Source organism: Dermacentor andersoni, chromosome 5 (assembly GCF_023375885.2).
Source record: "Dermacentor andersoni chromosome 5, qqDerAnde1_hic_scaffold, whole genome shotgun sequence".
Classification (NCBI taxonomy): Eukaryota; Metazoa; Arthropoda; class Arachnida; order Ixodida; family Ixodidae; genus Dermacentor; species Dermacentor andersoni.
The window spans coordinates 159,970,716-159,995,432 of record NC_092818.1 but is presented as its reverse complement, the minus strand read 5'-3'; the positions used below and the strand labels follow the sequence as shown (position 1 = coordinate 159,995,432).

Below are 24,717 nucleotides of genomic sequence, written 5' to 3'. Positions count from 1 at the left end.
CAAAGTTAACAATATTTTGCTGTGACAGCCATAATGTTTTGTTTCCGTGCTGGTACACAGTTCCAAACCTCTTATGACAATCTTCAAACTGAACTGATGCATTGTTCGCTTTCCTTACAAACTTCCCATTTCGAACAAGCCATGTTCAGGCAAAGATGGCGGCCGACTTAATTTCTCATTACACTTCGCATTCATCAGTTTCCTGGGCTTCTTGGGAGCATCGCTTGTCACACAGCCCGTTCAAAAGAAAATGCCATCAATCATATCCGCCTACTTCCTAAAAAAAAGTATCCAGCCTTTTCAGTGGCCTATACATTATGACACCAGCAAAGTTCTAATACAAGGCTCGATGTGCATTTAGTGTTATGAACACTCCTTCCATGTTTTCTGAATGACTCTTCAGAAAGAATCACAACTCGCGCAGGACACCATTCTCATATTTATTGCGCAATAGACACATCTTCGTACAGTGCCGTTAGCCTTAACGAAGCGTATGCATCCAGGAGGGGAGCAAGAGGAAAATGAGAAGGACAGACGTGCAGGTTAACCAGTGCCTCTTCCGGCTGGCTGTACTGCATTCGATTAAGGGGTGGGGTACGTAAAATCATTGAAAGTTGAGAAACGTAGAGGAAGAAGTGAAGAATAAGAATGAAGATTCACCGAAAAGTGAGGACACGTGCGACGTATCTTCTAAGAATGCCTCCGTGTTGGCCGGATGGCATCAAGTTCTTGAACTCAAAGTCACTGTACAACTGTAAAGCTGTAAATATCCATGTTTTACTAAACAAATAAACGGAACCGTTCGCACAGTGAGCTTCACCCTATTCTCAAGATCTCAAGGACCTGTGGAAGAAAAAAAGAAAGGAAAATCGCTAGCCCCTTTTACGTATTCCTAATGTGAGGTCCTTGGCTGTCAGCACGCTGAATCCGTTCTGGAATTCCAGGGGCACCTGAAATAAGAGGCAGAGTAACATTAGCCCTTACTTTTCTAAAGAAAAATTCCCTTGCGCAAGAGCGGCTACAAAAAAACGACAAAATTGAAACGTCCAGCAGTAGAACGTCATTTCACACTCGTATACGCTAATTTCTAAATTCACGGTAGCACGGTGGTACGTTACAAAGAAACTTACTTATACGTAACGAACAAATTGCAACCTGCAATGCAACTTGGCGTATGAGTAAATGTGCTTGTTTCACCAGTGTCTCAAGTCTATTCTTTGTAAAGTTCCGTGATGCGTAGTTGGGCTGCGAATGGCGAACCACACGGGTGGGATACCTTTCATGGCACCGTATGGATGGCGTGCAGCCGGTGGCTGCCCGGCTCGAATCCTTCCTCGTCATTCACTTTTCTTACTAGATGTCCCAGTGTTCCCAGACGTATGGCGACGCGTTTCGGAGTCTGCCGCGCTTGATAAATAGCGCTCGGTCGGAGCAAACGGCGGCAGCTTTTGCGAGGCTATAGGTCTGCCTGCAGCACGCAATGCTCCTCCTCGCTCTGTTATATGTCGCTGTGATGCGTATGTAGTCATCAGAGCCGCACATACACCGCAACGCACAAGGTTCCAGAGTTGGCGCAAACACTCGAACTCACTTTTGTCTTTTCCGTGCGAACCACCTTCACGTTCCGGATGGTGTGCAGGATAGACAGCTTCACTGCTTGCAAGGCGAAGCGCATGCCGATGCAGTTGCGAGGCCCTGCTCCAAATGGCAGGTATGTGTACGGTTGTATGGACTCGACATTCTCGTCGCTGAACCTGCACGAAATTTACCAGTCGTGTTACCATCGTCAACTCAAAAATGCAAACATATGACGCCATTGGTAACTAGCACAGCTGCGCTGCTCAAAGGTTGCAGTTTTCTCCGTTTACCTTTCTGGATCAAACTTCGAAGGATTGGGAAAGTACTGCGGGTCGTAGTGCATGGAGTACACGGGGATGGCCACCAACTCGCCCTTCTTCACCTTCACTCCCGTTTCTCCGAGAACGTAGTCTTCATACGGTGATCGCTCAATACTGAAAATAAGCGCGCAAAAAAGATTTGATTGGTAAGTCCGATGGACGCTAACAACCTGGCTTCATTATTAATATTTTTCTAAGCATGTTAGCAGAACTTTTACTGAGCCACAAGGGCCCAAACACGGTAATACACTATGAAATCTGCGACTTCACACTGACATACCAGTGCAGGTGTTTTGGCGCGAAATTCAAGACATGGAAGTATTACCTTCATTTCATCCTCTAATAATTGACGCATTTCCGCGAAATTATACAAAATACAGTTCTACAGAAGTACTTGATTAGCCTACACTGATTTATTGTTTTTCGTTAGTGTCCCTTTAAAGGCAACCATTTCACACTCTTCTTTCCGTTGGCACATTGCCTACAGAGAATTTGATCTGCACTGAGAAAGTTTAACGATTGGTCTTACCGCGTCGCTGGAGGATACATTCGAAGAGACTCGGAGACAACGCAGTCTAGGTACTTGAGTTTTGTGACGACATCCAAGCTCGGGTGTTCTCCCTGGATACAACATAGAGCAGAAGGGCATGTCTTTAAAGCCAAGCCAGAGACACTGTCACTTTCAAATTTTCCTAATCTCATTGTCCAATCTTTAGCGTTGCACTTACGTGGATGTCGAAAAATTTTACTTCAGTATTGTAGATATACTAGGCTACAGCTAGTAGGACGTGGTGTAATGGCTTCATTTTCCACTCGCTTTAATGTTGAACGCCACTCATGTTCCTCGTTAAACTGTAACCACTCTGAACAAGCCGTGTAGCTAGCATCGTAATAAAACCTCGAAGATTAAACTACTGTCTTATAACTATTTTCTCGCTTGATGAATGGTGCGACAGCAACATTAGCGATACACCGAATGGCTCTAAAAGCTCCCCATAGCTCAGCTACACCAAATGCGCCTAATAGGTCAATAGCTTTTGTCTTCCTCTAACATAGCGTTTTATCTAAGCACTTTACTCTGTTCGCACATCGTATTAGTGTTACACAACGCGCTTCAGACTGGCGCATACAGCTTCAGATATTTTTCGTTTTCTTTTTTCCTGGATGGTTATCCTGAAAGCCGCTCAGGTGAAACAATAGACTACACGCAGCGCTCTTATAGAGCATTCGCATAAGCTGCTGCAATTTCCAGCTTTTCCCGTTGTGAACGAGTTTTAAAAAGCGGGGCACGCTGCGATATCGTCTTTAATGGGAATTCTTCATGAAAGCTTCCTTAACTTCAGTAGCGTAAAACGCAAAACTTTGTACCCGGTCCCTCAGTCCGTACATTACTCTCATTGAAGCTGAACGTAAATATAGAGAACGAACTATACTACAGTCCCGAAGTTATGACCGAAGTCGTTTTACTTAAAATAGAAACGTGAGTTTCAGTGTGGTTGATCGATTCGTTCGCTGAGTTTAGCGACTCGAAGTAACACATGGAATACGAGAGAGGCCGCGATAGGGACGGCAGGGTGGTTTGCACAACCTGGAGATTGCCAACGTGTTTCTGAACCTAAGAACACAAGTGTTCTTGCATTCCGCACAGATCGGTCGGTAACCGAACCCACGACCTGCAGAAGCTATCAGTTGTCCTTTAATTGTGACACAGCTAGCGTAAAACTCCCGACTTTATGATACTTTAGCTAATGTATGATAATCCATTGGCGATGTCAGTACGCGAAAGCGTTAGTACGCCCAATTCAATAAAAAATAAACAACTCGGACTGCGTACGTGAACCTTGAAACACTCGTCGACTTCCTCTCTCAGCTTCTCCTGTACGTCAGGGTGAATTGCGAGCAAGTACAGCGTGAACGAGATCACTGTTGAGGTTGTGTCCTGGCCAGCGATGAAGAACAGTACGCACTGCGCCATGGACTCGTCCTCAGTCAGGGCTGCAGGCAAACATTTACGTCGACAGTGTCAGAAAAATTGTATCGTGGTTAACCAGAATTAAATAATGAGCCACTCCACTCTGCAAAGGTGGATGACCAGTGAAGCTGTTTAGCACAAGACACAGAGGTGACACATAATTTTGAACAATGATACGAACGCATTCGATCGCTTGATTGGTGGTCAACAGGATGAAATGTAAGCGAACACATTCTCGTATCACCTCTGTTATTATTATTATATTAATTCCATCATATTCGCGTATATTCCGGATTGTCGAGGAGCAACGAAGAGCGACGGCAGGAACAAAAACGATAATGCGATCGTCGCCGGCGGGCGGCAAGATAAGTCCACAATGAAGATATAGTCGATGAAGATAGTCCACAAAACGCCAAGCTCATATGGCACATCGCTCTTCGTAGGCACCTTGCTCCTCGGGAGCCCAGACAATACGCGGCTTCCCCATTACGACGACAGAAGATAAATGAAATTCAAAATGGAGAACGGCAGCTTGTCTTCTTGGTTTTTTATATACATTTGCGCCGACGTCGGGACCACCGACCAAAGAATCCGGAGGAAACTAGACATGCGTGACGTTTCGACGGCACCGCCACTACGGGAGAGCGGTAAGAAAGGTTAGATAGGCAAGCGCTTGGAACGCCGACAAAGAGAGGGCGGTGCGAACGTAGACATTGCCGACGCGGGTTGGGCCTTTTGTGCTAAGATCAAATCGTGGCACTTGGAATCCAGGTGAGGGAAACACGTTCCCCTGTGGTTCTCGACTACCACGGCGTAATAAGACTTCAATTAACCAATAAATATCTGCATGAAACACGCACACCCAGGCTTGCCTTGAATGAAGGAAAGTTACAAATCAGACGCAATGTTATTTTCATCACGTGGGAAATGTAAGGAGCATTTCGAAAACCTCTGTTCTTACCCTTGTGCCATTTTTGGGTCCACAGGGTTAGTCCACAGGGTTACGTGCCATTGCGCTCGGACACTTTCTGCACTATCACCAGGATCGGTTCAGATAGTTGTTGACGCAGAGCAAAAATGGATGGAACCCTAGCCATAAACAGCTTCGCTGTAAAACTAATTACATGTAGGGTTGATTGCATAGGAGTTGTCGACTGGTCTGTACTGAAACGCGTCTGAAAACAACAGATGTTTTGATGGTTGACGATGCTCTATTGACTCTACATAACTCTAAAGTGAACCTTTTTTTGCCTGAAAGAAACTGCTGCTTGCTAGCTTACCGCTTTCTGTTCTGTTCATAGTGCAATGCAAGTGCTGTTTCCGAATTCTTAAAACATGCAGATAATAATACATAAATGTCATTTAGTTCTCTAAAGTAAATGCATTTAATGATCCCTGGGAATCCTGAAGCATAATGCAAAATTCTCATTCACACACCAGACTCCGTCACTGGTAAAATTTGTTTTTGCAAAGTTAAAATAAACTTCCCAAGTTTTGTGCTTGGCTCTTTTAGAATACAGTGTAGTCCGTCTCTGCTGATAAATAATAAGTTAGGCCCCAGTGGACACCGTCAAAATCTCTGACGTCGTGGCGAGCTTGAGCGGGAGCTTCAAGTCCGTGTCACGATCCTTCTTTAAATTTTGCCTAATTTCTGGATCATCAAGCTACGCCTCGCGGTAAAAGTGGCTTACTTATTATTGTAGAAATTGTAATTTGCTAATACATCTCAACTTATTTTGTTCTTTAGGCCCCTTTATTGCCAGGTACTCCACGTGAGGTAGCAGTGGGTTGAACAACACACAGATGCCAAAACCTTGAAGCTAGGCGTGTCAATCACGCGCTCCAAACGAATCATGCAAACCTATATCTTTACTGGTGGTCACAATTGCTTCTCATGCAATCCTGTAGTGACCTTCCTGTCTTGTAATAGTGGTCGAACTCCTTTTTATTTGCGCGAGACCCCATATTGAAAAGGCTCGTTGTTTTCAACAGTTCAAACAAATAAAAATCGTCTTACTCTTGTTCGACGAAAACGAAGTATCTGGCTTGACATCTGAGCCAAGGTTGAAGAGCTGGTTGTCCCGCTCAGTGGTTTCTGCCGTAGACCCAAGTTTTCCTTCCTGAGCATCCATCATCAGCTGCAAAAAGTCTTCGTGGCGCTAGTGGGCAGAAAGGAGGTAGCTGACAAGCATGACACAACTGCTTTGTAAACGCCAAAGAAATGTCACTTACGGATTGTTTGTCCTGTCGGGCCTTGATGATGTTCTGACATGTGTGCTTGAAGTACAGAAAGATTTCTGCGTTGAATGGTCGAAGTTTTAGCATTTTTGCAATGGCTGGAAATACGACTGAAATGGAGGTATAAGCATTCTGGGTCACTATATAAAGTAGGGATAACTATATCTGATTCGAGAAAGGAACAAAAGGAAAAAAAAAACTACGCTGTTCTCGTGCTTAAACACACTTTCACTATTTATTCCGGGTGGCTGCTAGCAAGGATTTAGAGCAAACTAGTTCATGTTAGTAGACAGAAAAGTGTTAGAGAGGGATAGCTAGAAGAGGAAATTATGTAAACCCGCGGCTCATTCACCTTCGTTTTCTTTCTTTTTCGCTACTGCTCGCCCAGTACAACTGTTTAACGTGTTTTATGGGGAGTGTCCAAAAGATTATCTTCGCCACCAAAGGGGAATAACTCACAGAGAACAATCAACAGGATGGCAGGGCCGATCAAGTTAACGTGACAGATTTTTTTCTGCTATCTCCCTCAATTCTATACGTCGTGAGTAATAAACGCGAACTCAACTCAGACTTATTCCGGTATGTGGTTTTAACGTGGTGAGATATATATACGTATATACATATAAAAAGAAGACAGGGATCTTAACCAGTCAGGACTCCGGTTAGCTGCCCTACGCTGGGGGAAGTGGAATAAAAAGAATGGAGAGAGAGAGAGAGAGAGAGAGGGAGGGGGGGGGCATTAGAGACACGTGCACGGACAGCACTACAAAGTCAAAGGTGCTCGCACATGCTGTCTGCTAAAGACCTCTATCAGCTAGAACACTTTCAGATTCTTCTTTTCTTTCTTTTTTTCAGTGCTACCAACGTGTACGTCCCCACCACAAAGTAGTACGAGATAGCCACTCATCCTGCCTCAGCGCATCAAAACTGTACCACATGAAGCGTACGCTTTGATAACGAGCGTAGTAAATCGAACTCGCGTGCACTGCTTAAGGCGTCTTTCTCATTACCTCATCAGGTTATATCCGCGATACAATGGCGACATTGACAATGTGAGGAAGTGTGCGCCATTGTGGAATTCAGCGACAAGAATAAGGAGAACTAAGAGACGCCATTTTTTCTGTTACCACCACATAAAACCAACAGACGTTGAAGCCAAGGAAGTATTCGGGGAAATTAATTGTTTCTTTAATCGCAAGGCTAGAAAAATTAAAGGAAATTAAAGGGGAATTAAGTTTCTTTGTTGTTTCTTGTTGATCGCCCATTTTGTATCAGGGAATGTATGCGTATCACAGTGTTATGTATATGTGATATATTAAGCATTACGCTCCATGTAATGACTCTGACAAGTGCGGTGATGTTATACAATAAAGAAATAGATAACATGCTACAAGTAAAAGCCAAATCAACAAATTTCGCAATGCCACTGTGGTGCCCTATCAATTAGGCTACGGCGAAGACTGTCCCTCCGTCCACTTTATTGTGTATGTGTGTATGTGTTCTCTAGATCAAGCCCCGGGAGCGTCAATGAGCGCCATGCACTCATGGAAATTGAAACGGGTGTGGAAGGTCCTTTCGATTCGAGGCCCCCGCTATGAAGTGAGATAGAAAAATAAGGAGACCCGAAAGGCTGTTTTCTTTCCTGCTTTGCTTTTGTCAGCTTGGCTTTGGTTTATTTACCAGCTGCCCGCTACTAAAGTTTAAGTTCTACATGACACCTGGAACTGAAATAATATTCCACATCAGCAACTACGTTCACGTGTGGCGCTGCAGCAAAGACTCCCAGGACTGGACTTAGCAGACAGACACAAATACGTAAGAAAGTGGACGGAGAGGCAGCCGTCACCGTAGCTCGTTTTGTAGAACCCTTCACGCGTACGCGCAAGATGCAGGCTAGTCTTCCACTGGTGGCAATTAAGGCGTCTTTTTGACCGCTTTCATCTCCCGCTTCCGTTCTATTTCTAAATTTCAATTAAAAGAACGGTTAATTTCACCAATTATTATCTACGATTCATTGTCTGGCGGCTTTGCGTGGTGGTTGAATTCAATAACATTATGGAGTCGTGAGCACAGCCGCTGGACCCTGTCCTAAAACTTGCTCATTAAGATACGCAACGACGCGGCTATTTCGACGAATTAAAGCTGTTTATTGCACTTTGAAAACTTTATTACATATTCGTGAGTTGAATTCTCGACAGTCAAAAGTATGCGCGCAAGAAGCTGCACGCCCAACAGCACGACGTGTTCGTAGCAAAAAACTCACAGAACAAGAAAAGGCGAGGTGTGATGCGTCCAGAGAAGGCCTGCCTTGATCTGGTCACGAATTCGTTGGTCTGGTCAGAGTGGGAGTCCAGCCTTGTGGCGAAAGCGCACCTCGCAATGACGTCCAATGTGTAGTGACCAAAGAATCTAAGCAGCAGAAATAACAAACGTATTCTTAACGCCCGACGCAAAATTGCAGAAAAAGGTGCGTGTGCTGACACGGGCTCCAATATTTATGTTTCTCTTCGCTGAGAGCGTGAAGGCACTTACTGTTTGGCATCGATGTCTTCTCGATTAGAAGCCGCCTTTTTCAAGTGTTCCGCGGTCATAAGTGCGCAGTCCTCGATTAGCGAGTTCATCTGCGTTCGTGATAGATACGAAATATAATGTCTCTACCCAGAAGTCGTCCTGGGGCGATTAAAGCGCTTGTACGAATTACATTCGAAACAGTTAGGAATCTACGTATATCCAGTAAAAAAAAATTTCGCGAATGTGTTTAGTTTTTTCGAGTCCTCTTAGGTTACTTCTTAAGTTTATAGCCGAAGAGAATATTCAATTCCAAGTAGTAAACGTGCACAAGAAAGAAGGTCCTTTACCAAAGCTGTCGTATTCTCTGTGCAGTTCCTTTTCAAGTTCCTGTATGATTAATTTGTTAGGCTTCTGCAATTTAAACATCCTGCCATTATCACTAAAACGCCGTTATAAGTTAACTTGCAAAACAAGTTAGCCTCCCCGACTATATGCAGCCTATACATGGCTCTGGCCTCAAGGTATAATTCTAGCGGGTCAAAAGCTTTAGCGCTGATTGCAGCAGTTGTAACGAATGTATATGTGTCCTGCATTTTGCTTGCCTTTCTGTAGGGACTGAACAGACGGAATCATGAAGAACACATATATAAAAAAGAAATTATGGGGTTTTACGTGCCAAATCCACGTTCTGATTATGAGGCATGCCGTAGTGGGGGACTCCGGAAATTTTGACCCCCTGCAGTTCTTTAACGTGCACCTAAATCTAAGTACACGGGTGTTTTCGCCTTTCGCCCCCATCGAGACGTGGCCGCCGGGGACGAGGTTCTATTCCACGACCTCGTGCTTAGCAGCCCAACACTATGTCCACTAAGCAACCACGGCGAGCGATGAACTCATATTCATGTCATGACATGAAAGGAGACACTCACGTAAAGCAGCCGTCCCCATTCAATAATCGCAAATGCGCTTCTCCACACACCTCGTCTTGCCTAACTGAGACGACGTACCTCGTTCTTGAATCGTAATTAAGTTATAAGCATACGGACTTGTTTCATTCGTTTTATTGTATCCGACACATTGCGTCTAATCTTATTTCTGCCAATCTCCTCTCTCCGCAGAGTCCGAGCCTTCAAAAAGTCCGGCTCAGCTTTATCAGTGCAGTGCTACTAGCAGCGGAACGGTCATTTTGGTTAGGGAAAGTAAGATGCGTCAGCAAGACTACTTACATAGTTTTGCATATCTTACATTACCACGTCAGCCAATCTAACCCCGCCTGTAGCAACATCCGCACCGGACCGTCGCCTGGAGTCTTTTGGTAAAGTGAAAACTCGGCAACATCCAGAACCTGTCCGTGGCGCACTTTTCAATCCGAGTAGTAGTCTGTTTGTGTGTGCATACTTCAGTAAAACATGTATGAAGAAAAATGCTATCTCAAAGCTGGAACTCTAGACACACTGCCACCCAAGAAATATATCATGCTGCTGCGAACTACGTGCTTTTAGTGTTACGCTCAGCTGTTGCGGTCAGCTTGAGAAATGGAGGGAGCGGGGTCTGATGAATACAAGTGAGTTGGATGCTTTAGCGTAGCTGCTACGTCATCATGTCAGAAGAGAAGAAAAGAGCACGATATACCGATGGGAAACTTTTTCAATAGGCGTATCATTAATAAACAGCGTTGGGAGTCAGCAGATGTGGTAAATGACCTTGCTCTTGTTTTTAAAACCTTAATCTCCCTTGCCATCGTTAAGAACGAGTGGTGGTTTCTTCAAGGCATGTACTACACAAATCTTATCACCAGAGAGTCCCTTTAACTCATTTATCGCAGATCAGAAAGCGACCGCGTGCGGCAATGCAAATCAAAGCGATGAGGCGGGCTAGTTGGTTGCTAGATATCGGATTCATGTTGCAGTGCCGATTTGAAAAATACTTGCACAGAAGGAAACAAGTAGACTGGACGAGCGCTCGTTCGGTGTACTTGTTTCCTTCTCTGTAAGTGCTTTTGAAATCCGCGCTGCAAACGTGCATGCAAGATCCAGCAATGCTGATATTTTTTCCTCTTGTCCGTTACTGGAAGGAAATTCAAACCTTTTGAATCATCGTTTCTGCATCGTTTCTGTACAGGCACTCTGCCGAGTGTCTTGCGTTAGCTGCTGCAATAATAGTGGTGCATGCCCCCGTTTTTCGTTTCCTGTCATCGTCTAAGAAATGTTAAAAGGCTATTGCTCAGCGCAAGACGCACTTGCATCTATCAGAACATTCTCGATTGTCGTCGCCGATTCTACCTGCAGTCTATGTTGTCGGCAAACTTGGATGAATCAGACTGCATGCGCGACACGAATAGTGTCGTACATTATGACAGGTACGGGAGCACCAGTGATTATGCTGAAACCTTCGACGAGTCATGTATAAATAGTCGATGCATCTGAATCATAGATCAGAGTTCGACGACAGCTGAGTGTGCTTGCCGCTATCGTTATGCGTTAAATGTCACTTGTTTCTTCTGGACGCAGGTTCGTCCGAAAAACGGTTAGCTTTCGTTGCTCACCAGTTTTCGTCACTGTCTGTTTCTCCACCATCACGGCAACGTGAATATAGCATGTCAGAAGTAGGTCAACTCAAGCAAAGAAAAATTACCGCTGCTCTTTTTCAACATCCCTCATAACGGAGCCGTCAAGCGTTTTCTTCATTATTACAAATATTCATCAAGGCTAGTAGTATATATATTGAACCTCTCAATAATTTGTTGATCGGGGCTTGACTTCCACAATATTGGAGCACTTCTAGGCTCGTTGTCAAAGTATGAAAAGTAAATGGCCTCTGCGAATTCGCCACGAGTGTGCCTGTAACTTCTTTTTTTTTTTTTTGATATCTTGCGTTTGTTCATAACATTAGAGAAATAGACTGAGTTTTTATTTCCTTGTCTAGCTAAGCCGATTTCCTTTATTTGTAAGCCGTTCATGGAACATTATTCAAATACTGTTAATCCCCTCCACCTCTTCACAGCACTAGCAAGTGACACCGACTTACTGCATCTTCATATTGCGCTAATACTCTACATTACCATATTAAAAAAAAAAGCACGTGAATGTAAATAAAAAAAGCGCTTTTGTCAACTTTACCACCGCTTTTCTTATATTTCAAAGGCTGTCATCTTTGCCTCAGTTTGCTTGACACATTCAGCGAATTAAGGTATCTGAAAAGTACCACATGATGCACTCAAGTGCGTCACGTACAATGGTTTCCTTGTATTTCTCTCTTCAACGTAAGATTTTGTGCCATGTTTTAATAGCGTTAACAAAGGCCTGCTTCTCTGTTACTTGGGCTGTTTTCCAATACTCAACTAGACGACTAAATAGACAGCTAAGCGGAGAGTGACCGTCTTAATTCTAATTCAAGTTCTGACGGAGCGGGCAAACGAGACAGCTTCACGAGCACTATAGCCAACACAACTCAGGATCGACGTCATAAACGATGCAACCTCTTTGGTTGTCCAGACAAGATGGCGACTGAGCTGATTGCTTCGAAACTCGCTGAGAATGTCGCCTGCGCCCAAAAGACGTAGCCACGCCATCTTATGCGCTGAATGTAACATACGCCGTGTTTCCCATAGGTTCGAGCTCGCAATGCGTATACATAAGGATAACATAAGCTTTTCTTTTTACCCACGCGAGAGGACTTCAAGTCGCAGAGACGTCTTGCAAGTGCGGTCCTTTACTTTCTATAGAAACTGTCATCTTATATAGCATTCAGAGGAAGCAGTCTTCAATGCTGGCCAGAATTGGAGTACACGCTGGCAGTGTCAGTTCAGACGACGTCGTCATAAAACCTCGGCGTGCGCATTGTCACAACACGAGAGAGACAACACCAATCACCTTTCGCAGCTTTCCAGTGGAGAATGCTGGACTCGCAGCTGGTCGAATCTTCCGCCACTGTTCAACAGGAGCGATGCTCATCATGTTGTCCAGCAAAGGGTCGTAAAGCTTGAACGGCTGGAATAGAAAAAAACTGATCTTGCCGTCTACAGTTAAAATCGGTGGTGCGACACCTTCTCTACAAAATTGAGTACACACTGAAGTGAATTGGATGCCTTTTGATAAATACCTATATTCCCGCAGAATTTTACCTCATGAAAAGGGAAATGTATAGAGAGCGCAATTGTTACCAATTTCCCGTTCCTCCTCAACCCAACGTTTCCCTCAGCTCGGGCAGCACCAATAGCAATGTCCTCCCTATTTCGCCATTCTTACGTTGTGTTCTTTCTGTGTTGCACTCATGGTGAGCCTTCAATCTCGGCATCTGACAAAAGTGTCGCAATGCTACACAGGAGCGGCGAGGGGCCGATGGGACGTGACAACGACACTTTCCTGTTTGCTAGTGGATTGAAGGATTGCGCGCGCCAGCTTTCGCCCGGTAATAACCCGTGATCATGAACAATTGCCCAACGGCTTGCGTCTATGGGCTGTCGCGCTCTGGTATGTGGCGTCTCAGGCAAGGCATATTAGGGGGCCTTGAAAACATCAGGCGAGACTGAGCGATTCCCTATTTGAGGTTGTGGGCTCCCCGCTGCATGCGCCCGAATGCAGGCTCATAGCATGCGTAGCATGCTCGCATGCTCATAGCAGCACTCTACACAGATCGCTAACGTTTTCTTACCGCGTTCGAAATGTGTGGCAATGCCCAAACGCTAAGGCCCATAATCATAAAGCACTGCTCAGCTGTACATCGCATCAGGAGGCCGTGCAAGCGCTACTGCGCTTCTTGAGATTGTCCGACCTGTCTGAGCGCCCGTGATTGGAACGCCTTTTCTGCTACCAGTTTACTTTTCTTTTATTCTTTTTTTTTTCTCTTTTTCTTTTGCTTGTGCCTTTTTTTTCTCCTATCCCTCTTTGTTGTCTTCACAACGCCTATATCCCGCACCACAGTGCAGGATAGCAAACAGGAAACTCGCCTTTGGTTAACCTCCCTGTCTTTCTCTCTCTCTCTCTGTCTCTTTCTCTCTCTCTTAGCTCTTAGCTGTCGTTCTTACGATGGCGTAGTGAGAGCGGCTTATCTTTCTTTATGATAATTGAGTTTGCCTTGGTTATATGTTAATTTTCTTGTCAGTTGTTTTTTTTACCTGTAACTACACCTTCATGCTTCTTTTCTCGTCGTTCTCCTCTGCGGCGCGAAAACCATGAACTTAAAGGGAAGCTTTTAGTTCCATGCTCCTATCTAAATACATGGAAAGGAGAAATCGTTTTTGTCGGCAACCACTGCAACGAATTACATGAGGCTTGTTACACTTAAAAGAGAAAGTGAAACTCTAGCCGTCACTGGAAGCGGAATTTTGTTTTACGCAATCAATCTTTATATGGAAATTGATGAATATAAAATTTAGTAAAACGGAACTATCTAATTTACAACTCTGGCAACTCAAAAATCGAAAAGGGTATCACAATTCTGAAGCCTGCACTCATTAATGCATCAAATGCGGACAAAATTGAAATATTATACACCCCTGGGCAATATATTTATTATTTGTAAATACGGCTTTTGCAAAGCTCTTGCAAGCATGATGAAAACTCTACGTAAGCTGTAGATTGATGAATCAAGCTTGTCCGGTTTAGAACTGCGATATCTGTTTTTGTTGCAGACCGACGGATTTGTAAACTTCGTGTTTCTATTTTTTTTTCGGAGTTATCAAATTTCCCAAATTATTGTAAACAATTCAGGCCCTAAATCAACATTTCACATTCTTCGGTCATTATAAGTTAACTTTCCCTCTCAAGTGCAACAAATTTTATAAAAGTCAGTCGAGGAGTTGTCTCAGAAAATCATGTCTGCGTTTTACATGTATTTCAATAGACGGCTTCGGAGCTGGGGCCAACCTAAAGCTGCCTCGTAAACATTTTTTTTTATCAGGCAGTGTTATTGAAACTGCTCAGCGAGAAACTTGCTTACCATCTTTCCGAAGAAATACTTACCCTTCTGTTTGGGAGTGATGGAAAATCCTTTACTAAAACCTGCTTCACCAATTCGGGCTCGGCGACAAACAGAATGAGCTTGTTGGACTCGAAGGCCCTGCACGTAAAGATGTTAATCAAAATTAAACAACGGGACGAATATTCGTGAGTGCAACGAAATTCTTTTCGAAGCGCTCAATTTTTTACCACGGGCGAGACGTGTACTGTACGAATTGAAATCTCGGCGCGTTTCCATCCGTAACCGTGTGCCTGCTTTCGAAACCAATTTCATAGCGCATTTTCATCCTTGAAGTGCACTGTGCTCCTGCAAAGCACTTGCATCTTTGAAATTTTGCTGGCATGTTGATCAGTTTATTTTCTTGAAAGAGTTTTCTACAAAACTTAGAAGAAGATGCTCTAGCGCTAGTGTCTGTAGGAGCTGCAACTATGGCAGTCCAGTCGGCATGCGAACGATAGGTAATGCATGGATTTGCCTAAACTTCGCACTTCTGGCTTAAAACGGCTTTCCATCTTGGCAAGTGAATCACATTAGAAGAAGTGTTGCGTTGTAGATAGAATCATTCATAATCATTACGTATGTCATGGATACAAAATTCCTTGCCGGGTTTAGCAAACTCTGATTGATTGATTGATTGATTGATTGATTGATTGATTGATTGATTGATTGATTGATTGATTGATTGATTGATTGATTGATTGATTGATTGATTGATTGATTGATTGATTGATTGAGAAAGAACAACGTAAAAGATAACGCCTCGCGAACGTATGAAGCCACTAGCGTGAAGTTTAGGCAAATTCAAATATTTACTACTCATCTAACAATTGCAACTCTGAATTTCCCTCTAGTAATTTCTGCTGGAAGCTCTACAATTCCTAAAAATTTTCAATTGTGCACACCGATTTCTCACGGCGGCTTAGGCCGGCACAAGTTCGTATGGTTTCGTGTGACGTGGGCGCAACAGTATAGATTGCTTCAACATAGCGTCAAATTCTTGCGTTAGTGGGTGACGTAACGCTATCGTACGCGGCATAGCACGGCGCGAATAAGTTCCATTAGAACAGTGGCACCGAGTGGAAGGCTAATGCGAATGCAGACAACTGCGACACTACCTAGATATAAAGGTTCGCTACGAGCACGCAAATCAAAAACGCACCAGATATCAACTTCGTCACACTCTGTATCCGTATTATTTCCACAGTACCGACGTCGGTAGCGTGGACCAGCTTATAAAAATTTAGGTTGTGGCGTCATATATGCAAAAACTGCTAATACGTTGCCTCTGGGATTTGCCAGTGCGCGTGGCCAAAACCCCATGATCGACGTGCTTGGGGGGTTGGGCGGAAGACGTCATGCAAGGGGCCTTACGCGTGGTTTATAACGTGTGGCGCAAAATCTGGGACGCCACATACAGCTCCTCTTAAGCTTAAATTACCTAAAAAGTGAAAACTAATTTCTGAAACATCGCCCAATTGTCCCTAATATTTTGCTCGAAGCAGCATGACACAAATCTAGAGCAAATACATGCATCGTTTGAGATAGAATCGGTTGAAAAGTGCAGGACGGCGACGTGACAGATCCGAAGCAGATGGTAGTGAATTTTATGGAAGCCCCCATATTCCTGTGAACCGGACCCCCGTCCGTAAACAGTGTATTCTGGGAAGAGCCCCAGAATCGCAGTGTATACTGGGCATGCGCAAGTGTGTGTTGTATAACGTTGGCTGCAATACGCTATAATGAACCGTCCTTATAACGTCGCCTCTGCTGTCAAATGCGTACTTTTCCCAACGCGAACCAAAGCGCTGCCACGGGTCCACCGGAACCAGCGGAGCATGTGATTCTCCCTCAGAACAGAGGTTTCCAGGGTCATCGACCATGAAAGCGCGCATTCTTGCAAATGACCCTCCGAGATTAATGTTTGCCAATCCGAAATTAAACGAACGCTTAACGCATGCCTCAGTGCGTATACATGACCCGAACTACAAGTGTAAAAAATTTCCGCTGAAGATACCTGAATATAGTATCACAGAAACAACTTTAAAATTATTTGGCTATTCACGAGCGTTCTTGTGCCTCCCGCTGAGCTTTATTAACACTTAGTTTTGACACCCTTCATTAGCTGACCAATCTTGAAGAATAAAGCACGTTTTTTCAAGCGCTAACGCAAATCCAGCAAAACAATTTTAAATCTCGCATAGCGATTAGTTCTTTTATGATGAGGGTACGAATACGATGAGGGTAATTACTTGGTAATCATGGTAATCTTGGTAATCTTAATTAGTTGAGGGCAATTATCTTACAATAAGAGTAACTAGAGGCGCGCCTCTAAGTAGTGCAAGGTTGATTATTCAATCTGGCTTCTTCATCGATATTACGATTTTAAAATGTCGTCAGCATTTTGTTTGAGATGTGATCGTATTTATACAACCCTTCAAAGCCGTACACGCAGTAATTCTTTCGCGCCGTTTCTTTCATTTCTCTAAATGTATCGATCAAGCAATTAGCGAAACTGATATTTTACCGCAATGCACCTAGATAATTTCCACACGTGTAAAGCGTGCACACGCATCACTACGTACGCATTACTTCATCACTGCACTGTCCTCGCACATGCCCTGGAATTCTCATAAGCGCACAATTTTCGTGTTTTTTTTTTTTTCAATGGATGTAAACAGTGTCAAATTATATCGAAGTGTTCATTCATGTGTCCGTGGACAGGTACGCAATGAGCTTTCTACTTTGGTGCACAATGAAGATAAACGACACATAAAGAGATCATGAGCAAATTATACATAACAAAATACACATAACTTAGAAGAATAACGTTACAGTAATTTTTCTAAGAACAGAGTTATCAGATGTTTCACTTTGAATGTTAACCTTCTCGTTTTCAAGTATTCTTAATCACAGTTGCTGCTTGGCTGCAAAAAAAAGTAACAAATCACTTTTCTACGCTCTACTATTCTACACTCTACGTTTTACGCTCTACTCTCTAGGTTATTATCAAATAATAGTTTTGCATCAAATATATGTGCAAAAGGATTCCTGCTGCATTTTGTTCTTTCAAAGCTACTTTTTTTTTAGTTACAACTCTGAAAGGCGAAAGGATGAAGTTGTCTTACCCGAAGAACTTTCCATACTTACGATACCGCTCATTGTCAATCGCGTGGACGGCCTGCAAGTTAAAGAAAATTCGAGGATATTAAAACCTGAAATTGGCATCCTAATACCTCTTTGTTCATTGCATATTACGGCAGGACTTCATGCCAACATCTTCTGAACCGGCAACGTTTCCTGTGCGAAGCCGGAATTCGTGCGCTTGTCAATAAAAACGAGGTGTATTTGCATAAACATGGGAAATAAGATTGACATTTCTACCCTGCAATTCCCTCCAACATAAAGCTCTCAGTGATTGTATATCGAGAAAAACTGAGTACTAAACTATGACTGAACTTTGGCGGTGCCTGTCCCTGAACGAAGACAAGAGCACGAGGTGAATATTAGAGTTTAAAAGCTGATAATATCATAGATGGCAACGTCATGACTAGGGACCGCATGAATATTGCAAGTATTTGTGCATTTAGTATAGCGGATCTTGTTTTAACCTTAAAATGAATAGCACATTTTAGGTTGGGGCCGTGCACTACAGGACAATCGAGACAGGTCCTATTAACAGCACGTTTATTCATTACTTTTGGATTCGAGGTGAAATCAGTGCTCAACCTTCATCCATTTATTGAACATTTTCTTGCACTGCATTCTTTGCAGTTAGACCCAAATACCATTGTGGCGGCTTTCTCATCATGTGCACTTAATAATCCATCGTGTGGACTAATTGAATTTCAAAGTGAACTTCAATAGTGTGGCTACATGAGTGAAAAACTAGATGGTAAAAATCCTTGCTTGCGTTTTTTAATGAAATATCAGGTGTTGAAACGAAATTCTCACATCCATTGTGACTTACTTTGTAGAAAAGCTTCAACGTAGGACCGAATATGAGGGAAAATGGCTCCGACACAACGTTTTGGTTTTTCCAGTAGTTGCGATTCCGAGAAGCATATCTGTAAAACAATTGAATAAGTATTTCCACATGAAAATATTCCATAAATATGCCTCCGTGTACAGCTTACCTTTCCGAAACCAACTTTGTGTCACAATGACTTCTTTTTTTACGACAATAAGTTTTCTTGCACATCGCCATGCAAAAGTTATAAAAATACAATTAAGAACTTAGAAAAATTTTGTCCCCTATTGTATCACGCGTGTAACATTGCTCAGATTGCACTAAACTTATAGGTACACTAAAGCGAAACAATAAATCAGATTAGACTAATGAAGCATTGTTTGGGAACCCTGCGCGCAGTCATTTCAGAAAAATAGTTTGATTATTAGATGAGAAAATGAAGGTATAAGTATCAGTATTTGAATTTCGCACCGAAACCCAAGCGGCGGTACGTCATCGTGACGTCAGGGATTCCAAAGTATGTTTTCGCATTTGGGCCGCGTTGGCTGAATAAAGGTTCCCGAAACTTGCCATGTGTAATGTTTGCTTCCTTTAGAACACAATGAAGTCAATCTGTACCGCTAAATATAGTTAGTAGGCCCTAGAAGATGCCATCAAAATCTAAGACGTCACAGCCCGCAGGTGCGGGAACTTAAGTAGGCGTCGCCACCAGTATTTCGTTCTTGCGCTTTTTCTGGCTTACCAAACGTCTTATCGTTGCAAGAGTGGTGTTTTTGGTGTTGTAGAACGGTAATTTACTGATGCAGAAGAAATCATTTTTCACTTTAGTGTCCTAGTGTCCCTTTAAAGGCTATTCAGGTGTTCTGCTATACCAAATGTGTTTCTAATGGAAAAGGCTTGAGAAAAAAGAACTCCTGCGAAAAGAAAACTGATTTGATAAGGTCGAGGAGTAAGTCTTAGGTTATGAGGTTTAGTTCCCATGAAATTTTCTGAGTTGTGCTACGAAAGTTTTGCTCTGATGGTCTGCAGCTTTCCTTGGCACGCGGAACTCAAGCTTTAAGTGCCGAGGTTTATTCGTGGATAGTTGCACGGATCCCGGCTATAGCGTATGAACGCAGAAAAACAATGCTGAGAGATAACAAACGTCGCATGTAGCCAATGGGCTCCAGCTTACGTAGGAAGGACCCGACGCCAAAATATCAGGTGTTGAAACGAAATTCTCACATCCATTGTGACTTACTTTGTAGAAAAGTTTCAACGTAGGACCGAATATGAGGGAAAATGGCTCCGACACAATGTTTTGGTTTTCCAGTAGTTGCGATTCCGAGAACCCACTGCGCGGTTTCGGGATTTCGAGCGCACAATTTATTTTAATCTTTTAAGGACTTGACCTTGCAAAATGTTCTTGTAAAGCAGAAAGTTGACATTAAAGTTTGCGTCAGTATATTGTGCTAAGTTCATCGTCAGTAGCAAAAGAAAACGTAGCTGGGTTTCAACGTGGCTTGAACCTAGTTTTACGAGCGAAAGCTCTTTTAAGCATGGTTAGACATGGTTTTGCTTCTTTGAATGTTTTATTGCACGTGAAAGGAACTGTCTTGCTGTGGCTTGACTAAGTTAAAGACTGATTTATTGCCTGTAAAGTAGTTGCTTGCAGTTAGAACTTGGGTTGCTGTAATATTCAGACTCAGCCTTGCGCCTGCGGCAACGAGTCGGCGCCATGGAGTATGAAAAAACTGAGGAGAGGCCCTACCCCCTCCGCGCGCTAGGAAACAAGTGTGGAGGAAGTGACGTGATAGGGTTCTCCCCTTCTTGTTTTTTTTTTCTTTCTTTTGCTGTAGCGGCCATGCTTTCGGGCCACAATGGTGGCTTTGTTATGGTTCTGTGCGCTCATACGTGTTGCTCCATAGGTTTCGTACCGTAGTAAAGGCGTTGTGTGGGCAAGTTTGCGATAGTTTCCGTGTTTTCTTAGGCTGTGTTATCTGTACCGTGCTCTCCCGGGTGTTGCTGTGGTCAGGCGGAACAGGAGGAACTAAAGCTCGTGAAATGAACACGCATGCAACGCTGTGCGCAATGTACCGCGCTACGGCAATGGCAACAGACGAAGAAATATCCGCGGGAAATTTTGCTCTCTTCGGCGGAATCATACTAACGTGCCATCGAAGGCCGAAACCAATGCGTTTCAGAATCTGTACAATGAATTCCTTGCAGGTTAGTGATCCCTGCTGTTGACAGCGCGTGGTGCATTTGCGGTGTAATGATTGTAGTCGGGCATGAAATAGATGGTAGCTGGCGCATGCCATCGTCCAACTTATCCACGCTGAGGACGCTGTTGAAGGGAGAGACTTGTTCTCATCGAGAACGAGGAATATGGGATTTATTTACAGTATCTACATGAGAACGTTACAGTTCATCAGTCTAGCATGACTGATAGAGAAAGCACAGCGAAGAGCCGACAACGGCTGCTTATAAACACTCTGTACTCCCTAGATCCTTAGGTGAGGGAAAACGGCCGTTCAACCTTCAACCGATGGGAGCGTCCAAAGTCATCGTCGCCGACCCGCCTTTGAGGGGGAGGGTCTACACACTCAATTCCGCACAGGTTTCACTGACCACACCAAGGTGAGAGGCTTCTCGCGGACAAGGGTCTTGTCCTGAGCAGGCGCCTCTTGATCCCAGTGTGGACCCCGCAGACAGTGGCCGCCGCGCCTGTCCATTGAATGACGATTTCTAAGGCCCGTGAGACGGCGCCGCAAAACTTCTTATTCCAGGAGTTTCCCCGCTCCAATTATACCGTGAAGGCGACGGCTACTCCACAAACAATACCTGGTCCGCTGACTGCGCCTAGACATCCCGTCGTCGCTCGCTTGGGAACGCGGCGTATTGTGGTCCTTACAAAGCGAGTCGCCGCTGTAGACATGATGGCGCCCACGGCCTGTTGGCTCGGCGCATTGTTGTTTTCAAAGCGAGTCGCCGCAGTAGGCATGGTGGTGCCGTTCGGTTGGGGACTGTCGCTTCCCCGAAGATCGCCAGCCTCCGCAGGTCGAACGTAACAGCGGCACGTAGAACGTTCGTTATAAAGTTGCGAAATAAACCTAACCCAACCTAACCTAACCTAACCCAACCCAACCCAACCAGACGTCTAGCTCACAAGTCCGTCTCACAAGTCGGCTCACAATAGTCCCAGGAAATCCAAGCAAGCATAAGGGAGCGATAAAGGCGATTAAAAAAAACACGCATGAACTGAGCAGCTGCCGGTACCTGCGGTTGGTGAGAACAGTTTGCTGGGCTCATAAAGCATGCTTATTTTCATAAAAACCGGTAGGTAAAAGCAGCTTATTCGACCTCACACCTCACTTTTCGAAGTTCATTATGAACTTATTTCAACATGACTTTGGCAACGGTGATGCGATGAGACATGGCGATTATATCCTCTTGTTTGGTCTTGCTGCGGGGACGCGCATCTGAGCAGTCCGGTTGCGTGCAAGGCGGCGTGGTTTCGCGAAACATGTAAACAAGAGAGGAGAACCACCCGAAATGATGGCAGAGCAACGCCAACTTCCAGCTTCACTTAGCTTCACAAAGAGTGACGTTAGGGCCCCTCCCTCAATCTTTTCCTTCCTCCATGGTCCACGCGCTCACACCAGTGTGTGCTTCATCCATGGCAAGAGTGAGCGACCAAGCACCGGTGAACCAGCAGTTAAGCCCTCCCCTATATGCGGGGTACTCAGCGGCGAGGCTCGAGCGAGCGCAGCTGCGATGCCTCTCCGCAGCGGATCACGTCACGTGACGTCACACCTTCACATTTGCGCTCCGGCTGCTGAAGGTCAAACGCGCACCGAGATTGACTTTGTTAATTGTACTTTGAGGAGAACAGCTATCGCTCTAAAAAAAAAAAGCCACTCTGAATTTCACCACAGTTTTACGTAATCATGTTACTTCTGTTATAATGATCATCGGCCAACAGCTGCGGACGTCCAGGGCACGCTGTAATGCGAGCGCTGCAATGGGAGATATTACGAAATTCGTGACTGCCAGCTCTTGAGAAACGGCTTTAATTGCCTGGTATCAGACGTAACAGACAGGTAACTGGCAGCTGGCGTTAGCATAGACGTTGCGGGTCTTGGAAGAATTCATCTGCTTGATGCGAACTGGCACGTCTCAAATTTTGTTTCTTGAAGATATCGTACTACACGATTTGGCGGGGATAAAATTCTTCCCAAACCCGCCGCGGTTGCTCAGTGGCTATGGTGTTGGACTGCTGAGCACTAGGTCGGGGGATCGAGTCCCGGCCACGGCGGCCGCATTTCGATGGGGGCGAAATGCGAAAACACCCGTGTACTTAGATTTCGGTGCACGTTAAAGAACCCCAGGTGGTCGAAATTTCCGGAGTCCTCAAATACGGCGCGCCTCATAATCAGAAAGTGGTTTTGGCATGTAAAACCCCATAATTAAAAAAAAATTCTTCCCAACGCCCTAAGTGCTTTCTCTTGTTGAAAGTTGGTTTTTTGTCATTCTAATGTTGATCAGGCGAGATGAGCGCTGGCAACAATTCCGCAAGGCGGACACTGAAAGCGTAATCATCAAACCTAAACAACAAAAATCAAACGTTGCCGAATCTTAGAACCTTAAATGGCAACAAATCACTCAGCTGTGAATTCAATCAGTTGCTCTTTATTCTAAACTGTGACAGGACTACTTTGGTATAATGTTGTGAAAGGCAATATTTTAGGCTGTCAAAATGCTTACTGCTGACCTCCAAAACAACCGGACCTCCAAAAAGAATCTTTATTTCCTGGCAATCCTTGAAAAGCCTTAATGATCGAGACATTTGTCCGGACTCACGCGCTTATAGAACTAATCCAATTCATTCCGTTCTTGCGTCAGTCAGATTAGTTTAAATGTCCCGCTACTTGGCGTGTAGCATTTTCTTCACTATTAAACACGAAATAAACGCAAGTACTTACAGGTAATAAAGGATGCAGACGGTCGCTGCGAGTATAAGCCATTCCGGCAATCCCAGGAACAACGCCATGCTGCACTATTGGTACTCCAGTATCGAAGACACAGAGAGCAATGAAACGGGGCGTTCCCAGCTTCCTGCGCTGACAGAGGCGCTTTGCTTTGATAAAAGCACTCGGTTGTGACAAACGCGCAAAGATAATATCAGCTTTTGCTCAAAGCCCGCTCCGTCGCGCTTATGCGTGGGTGCTGGGTGCCGCGACAGTCTCCGGGAGCTATAGCGGTGTCAACGTCACAGCTGGAGAATGCTCGCGGCCCGCTGTGTGCACATAACGCCCGATAGGGCAGCTGAGACAGAGAGAGATAGAGAGTGAGAGAGAGGGTGCCCCGAACCAACGAGAGTAGCACGCAGTGGGCCAACGGCTAGCTGTCAAGGTCGCCTCCAGCCAGTAGCGCAGGCATCGTCACGTGCGCTACGCTACGGGAGAGGACGTACACCAGTCATCGACTTTCAGGGCCCGGTAGTGCCTCCGGGCCCTGAAAGTAAATAGATAAATAAATAGAAAGTATATGGACCAAGTGTTCTGCGAAAGAGCCAAATTTCTTAGCAACTCAGACTGTCCGCCTGAAATTGACGAGCGCACTGGGGTATTTTTTTTTTATTTATTCAGGATACCCCTAAAGGCCCTCTTGCAGAGGGCATTACATAGGGGAGGGGGGTGCAGTAACGCACACAGATGTAACGAATGAGTAATAAGTCGAGAAAAAAAAACGGGAACTGATAAACTATAATCACAAGAATGAACAATAAGACAAGGCCGATAAGATTGTCGTAGCAGTAATACTAATCAGAAGTGTACAAAAAGAGAATACGAATCACAAGCACACAAAAATGGAGAGTAATCTGGTTCATAGAAAGCACACGCGCCATTATTGTATAAGGAATCAGAAAACAAAACAACACGTGAACTTAAAAGGAAAAGGCAAATCACCGCAATAAAAATAGGAACAATAGCCATAAAAATATGGATGTTACACAGAAGCTAAGAATATTTTTTTTAACATCATTTGTACCGCAAGGTTCAGTACTTGGACCTCTTCTCTTTTTGATTTATCTGAATGACTTGTCCTTTGATTCCCCGGTACGATGCCGGTTCTTCGCTGATGATTGTATTGTGTACCACAACATTCAATCACCCCATGATCAGAAT

At 44.3% G+C, this 24,717-nt stretch overlaps 1 protein-coding gene across 2 annotated transcripts; it reads right to left on the bottom strand.

The window, feature by feature from the left end:
* Positions 1 to 421: 421 nt before the first annotated feature.
* Positions 422 to 23,823, bottom strand: LOC126531496 (cytochrome P450 3A8-like). 2 transcript variants are annotated; one of them, XM_055070547.2, is made up of 15 exons: positions 23,512 to 23,823; positions 18,714 to 18,769; positions 18,548 to 18,644; positions 17,706 to 17,758; positions 14,583 to 14,679; positions 12,492 to 12,608; positions 8,641 to 8,729; positions 8,372 to 8,517; positions 6,103 to 6,218; positions 5,888 to 6,029; positions 3,733 to 3,893; positions 2,428 to 2,519; positions 1,869 to 2,012; positions 1,592 to 1,754; positions 422 to 950 (listed from the first exon to the last, which is right to left on the bottom strand). In XM_055070547.2, exons 1-15 carry the CDS (start codon positions 23,551 to 23,553, stop codon positions 873 to 875), a joined length of 1,593 nt encoding a protein of 530 aa, XP_054926522.2. In that variant the 5' UTR covers positions 23,554 to 23,823; the 3' UTR covers positions 422 to 872. The 2 variants fall into 2 exon arrangements, with proteins under 2 accessions (XP_054926522.2, XP_072144545.1); XM_072288444.1 differs by lacking the exon at positions 18,714 to 18,769 and having other exon boundaries at positions 23,512 to 23,822.
* Positions 23,824 to 24,717: the final 894 nt, after the last annotated feature.

Bases quoted from the DNA above. Each gene is read 5' to 3' on its own strand.
- LOC126531496 (XM_055070547.2), bottom strand. From the start codon at position 23,553: ATGGCTTATACTCGCAGCGACCGTCTGCATCCTTTATTACCT. The intron at 12,609-14,582 runs GTAAGTATTTCT...TTTCTATTCCAG, and splicing joins CATCACTCCCAAACAGAAGG to CCGTTCAAGCTTTACGACCC. The intron at 951-1,591 runs GTGAGTTCGAGT...CTCTTATTTCAG, and splicing joins TTCGCACGGAAAAGACAAAA to GTGCCCCTGGAATTCCAGAA.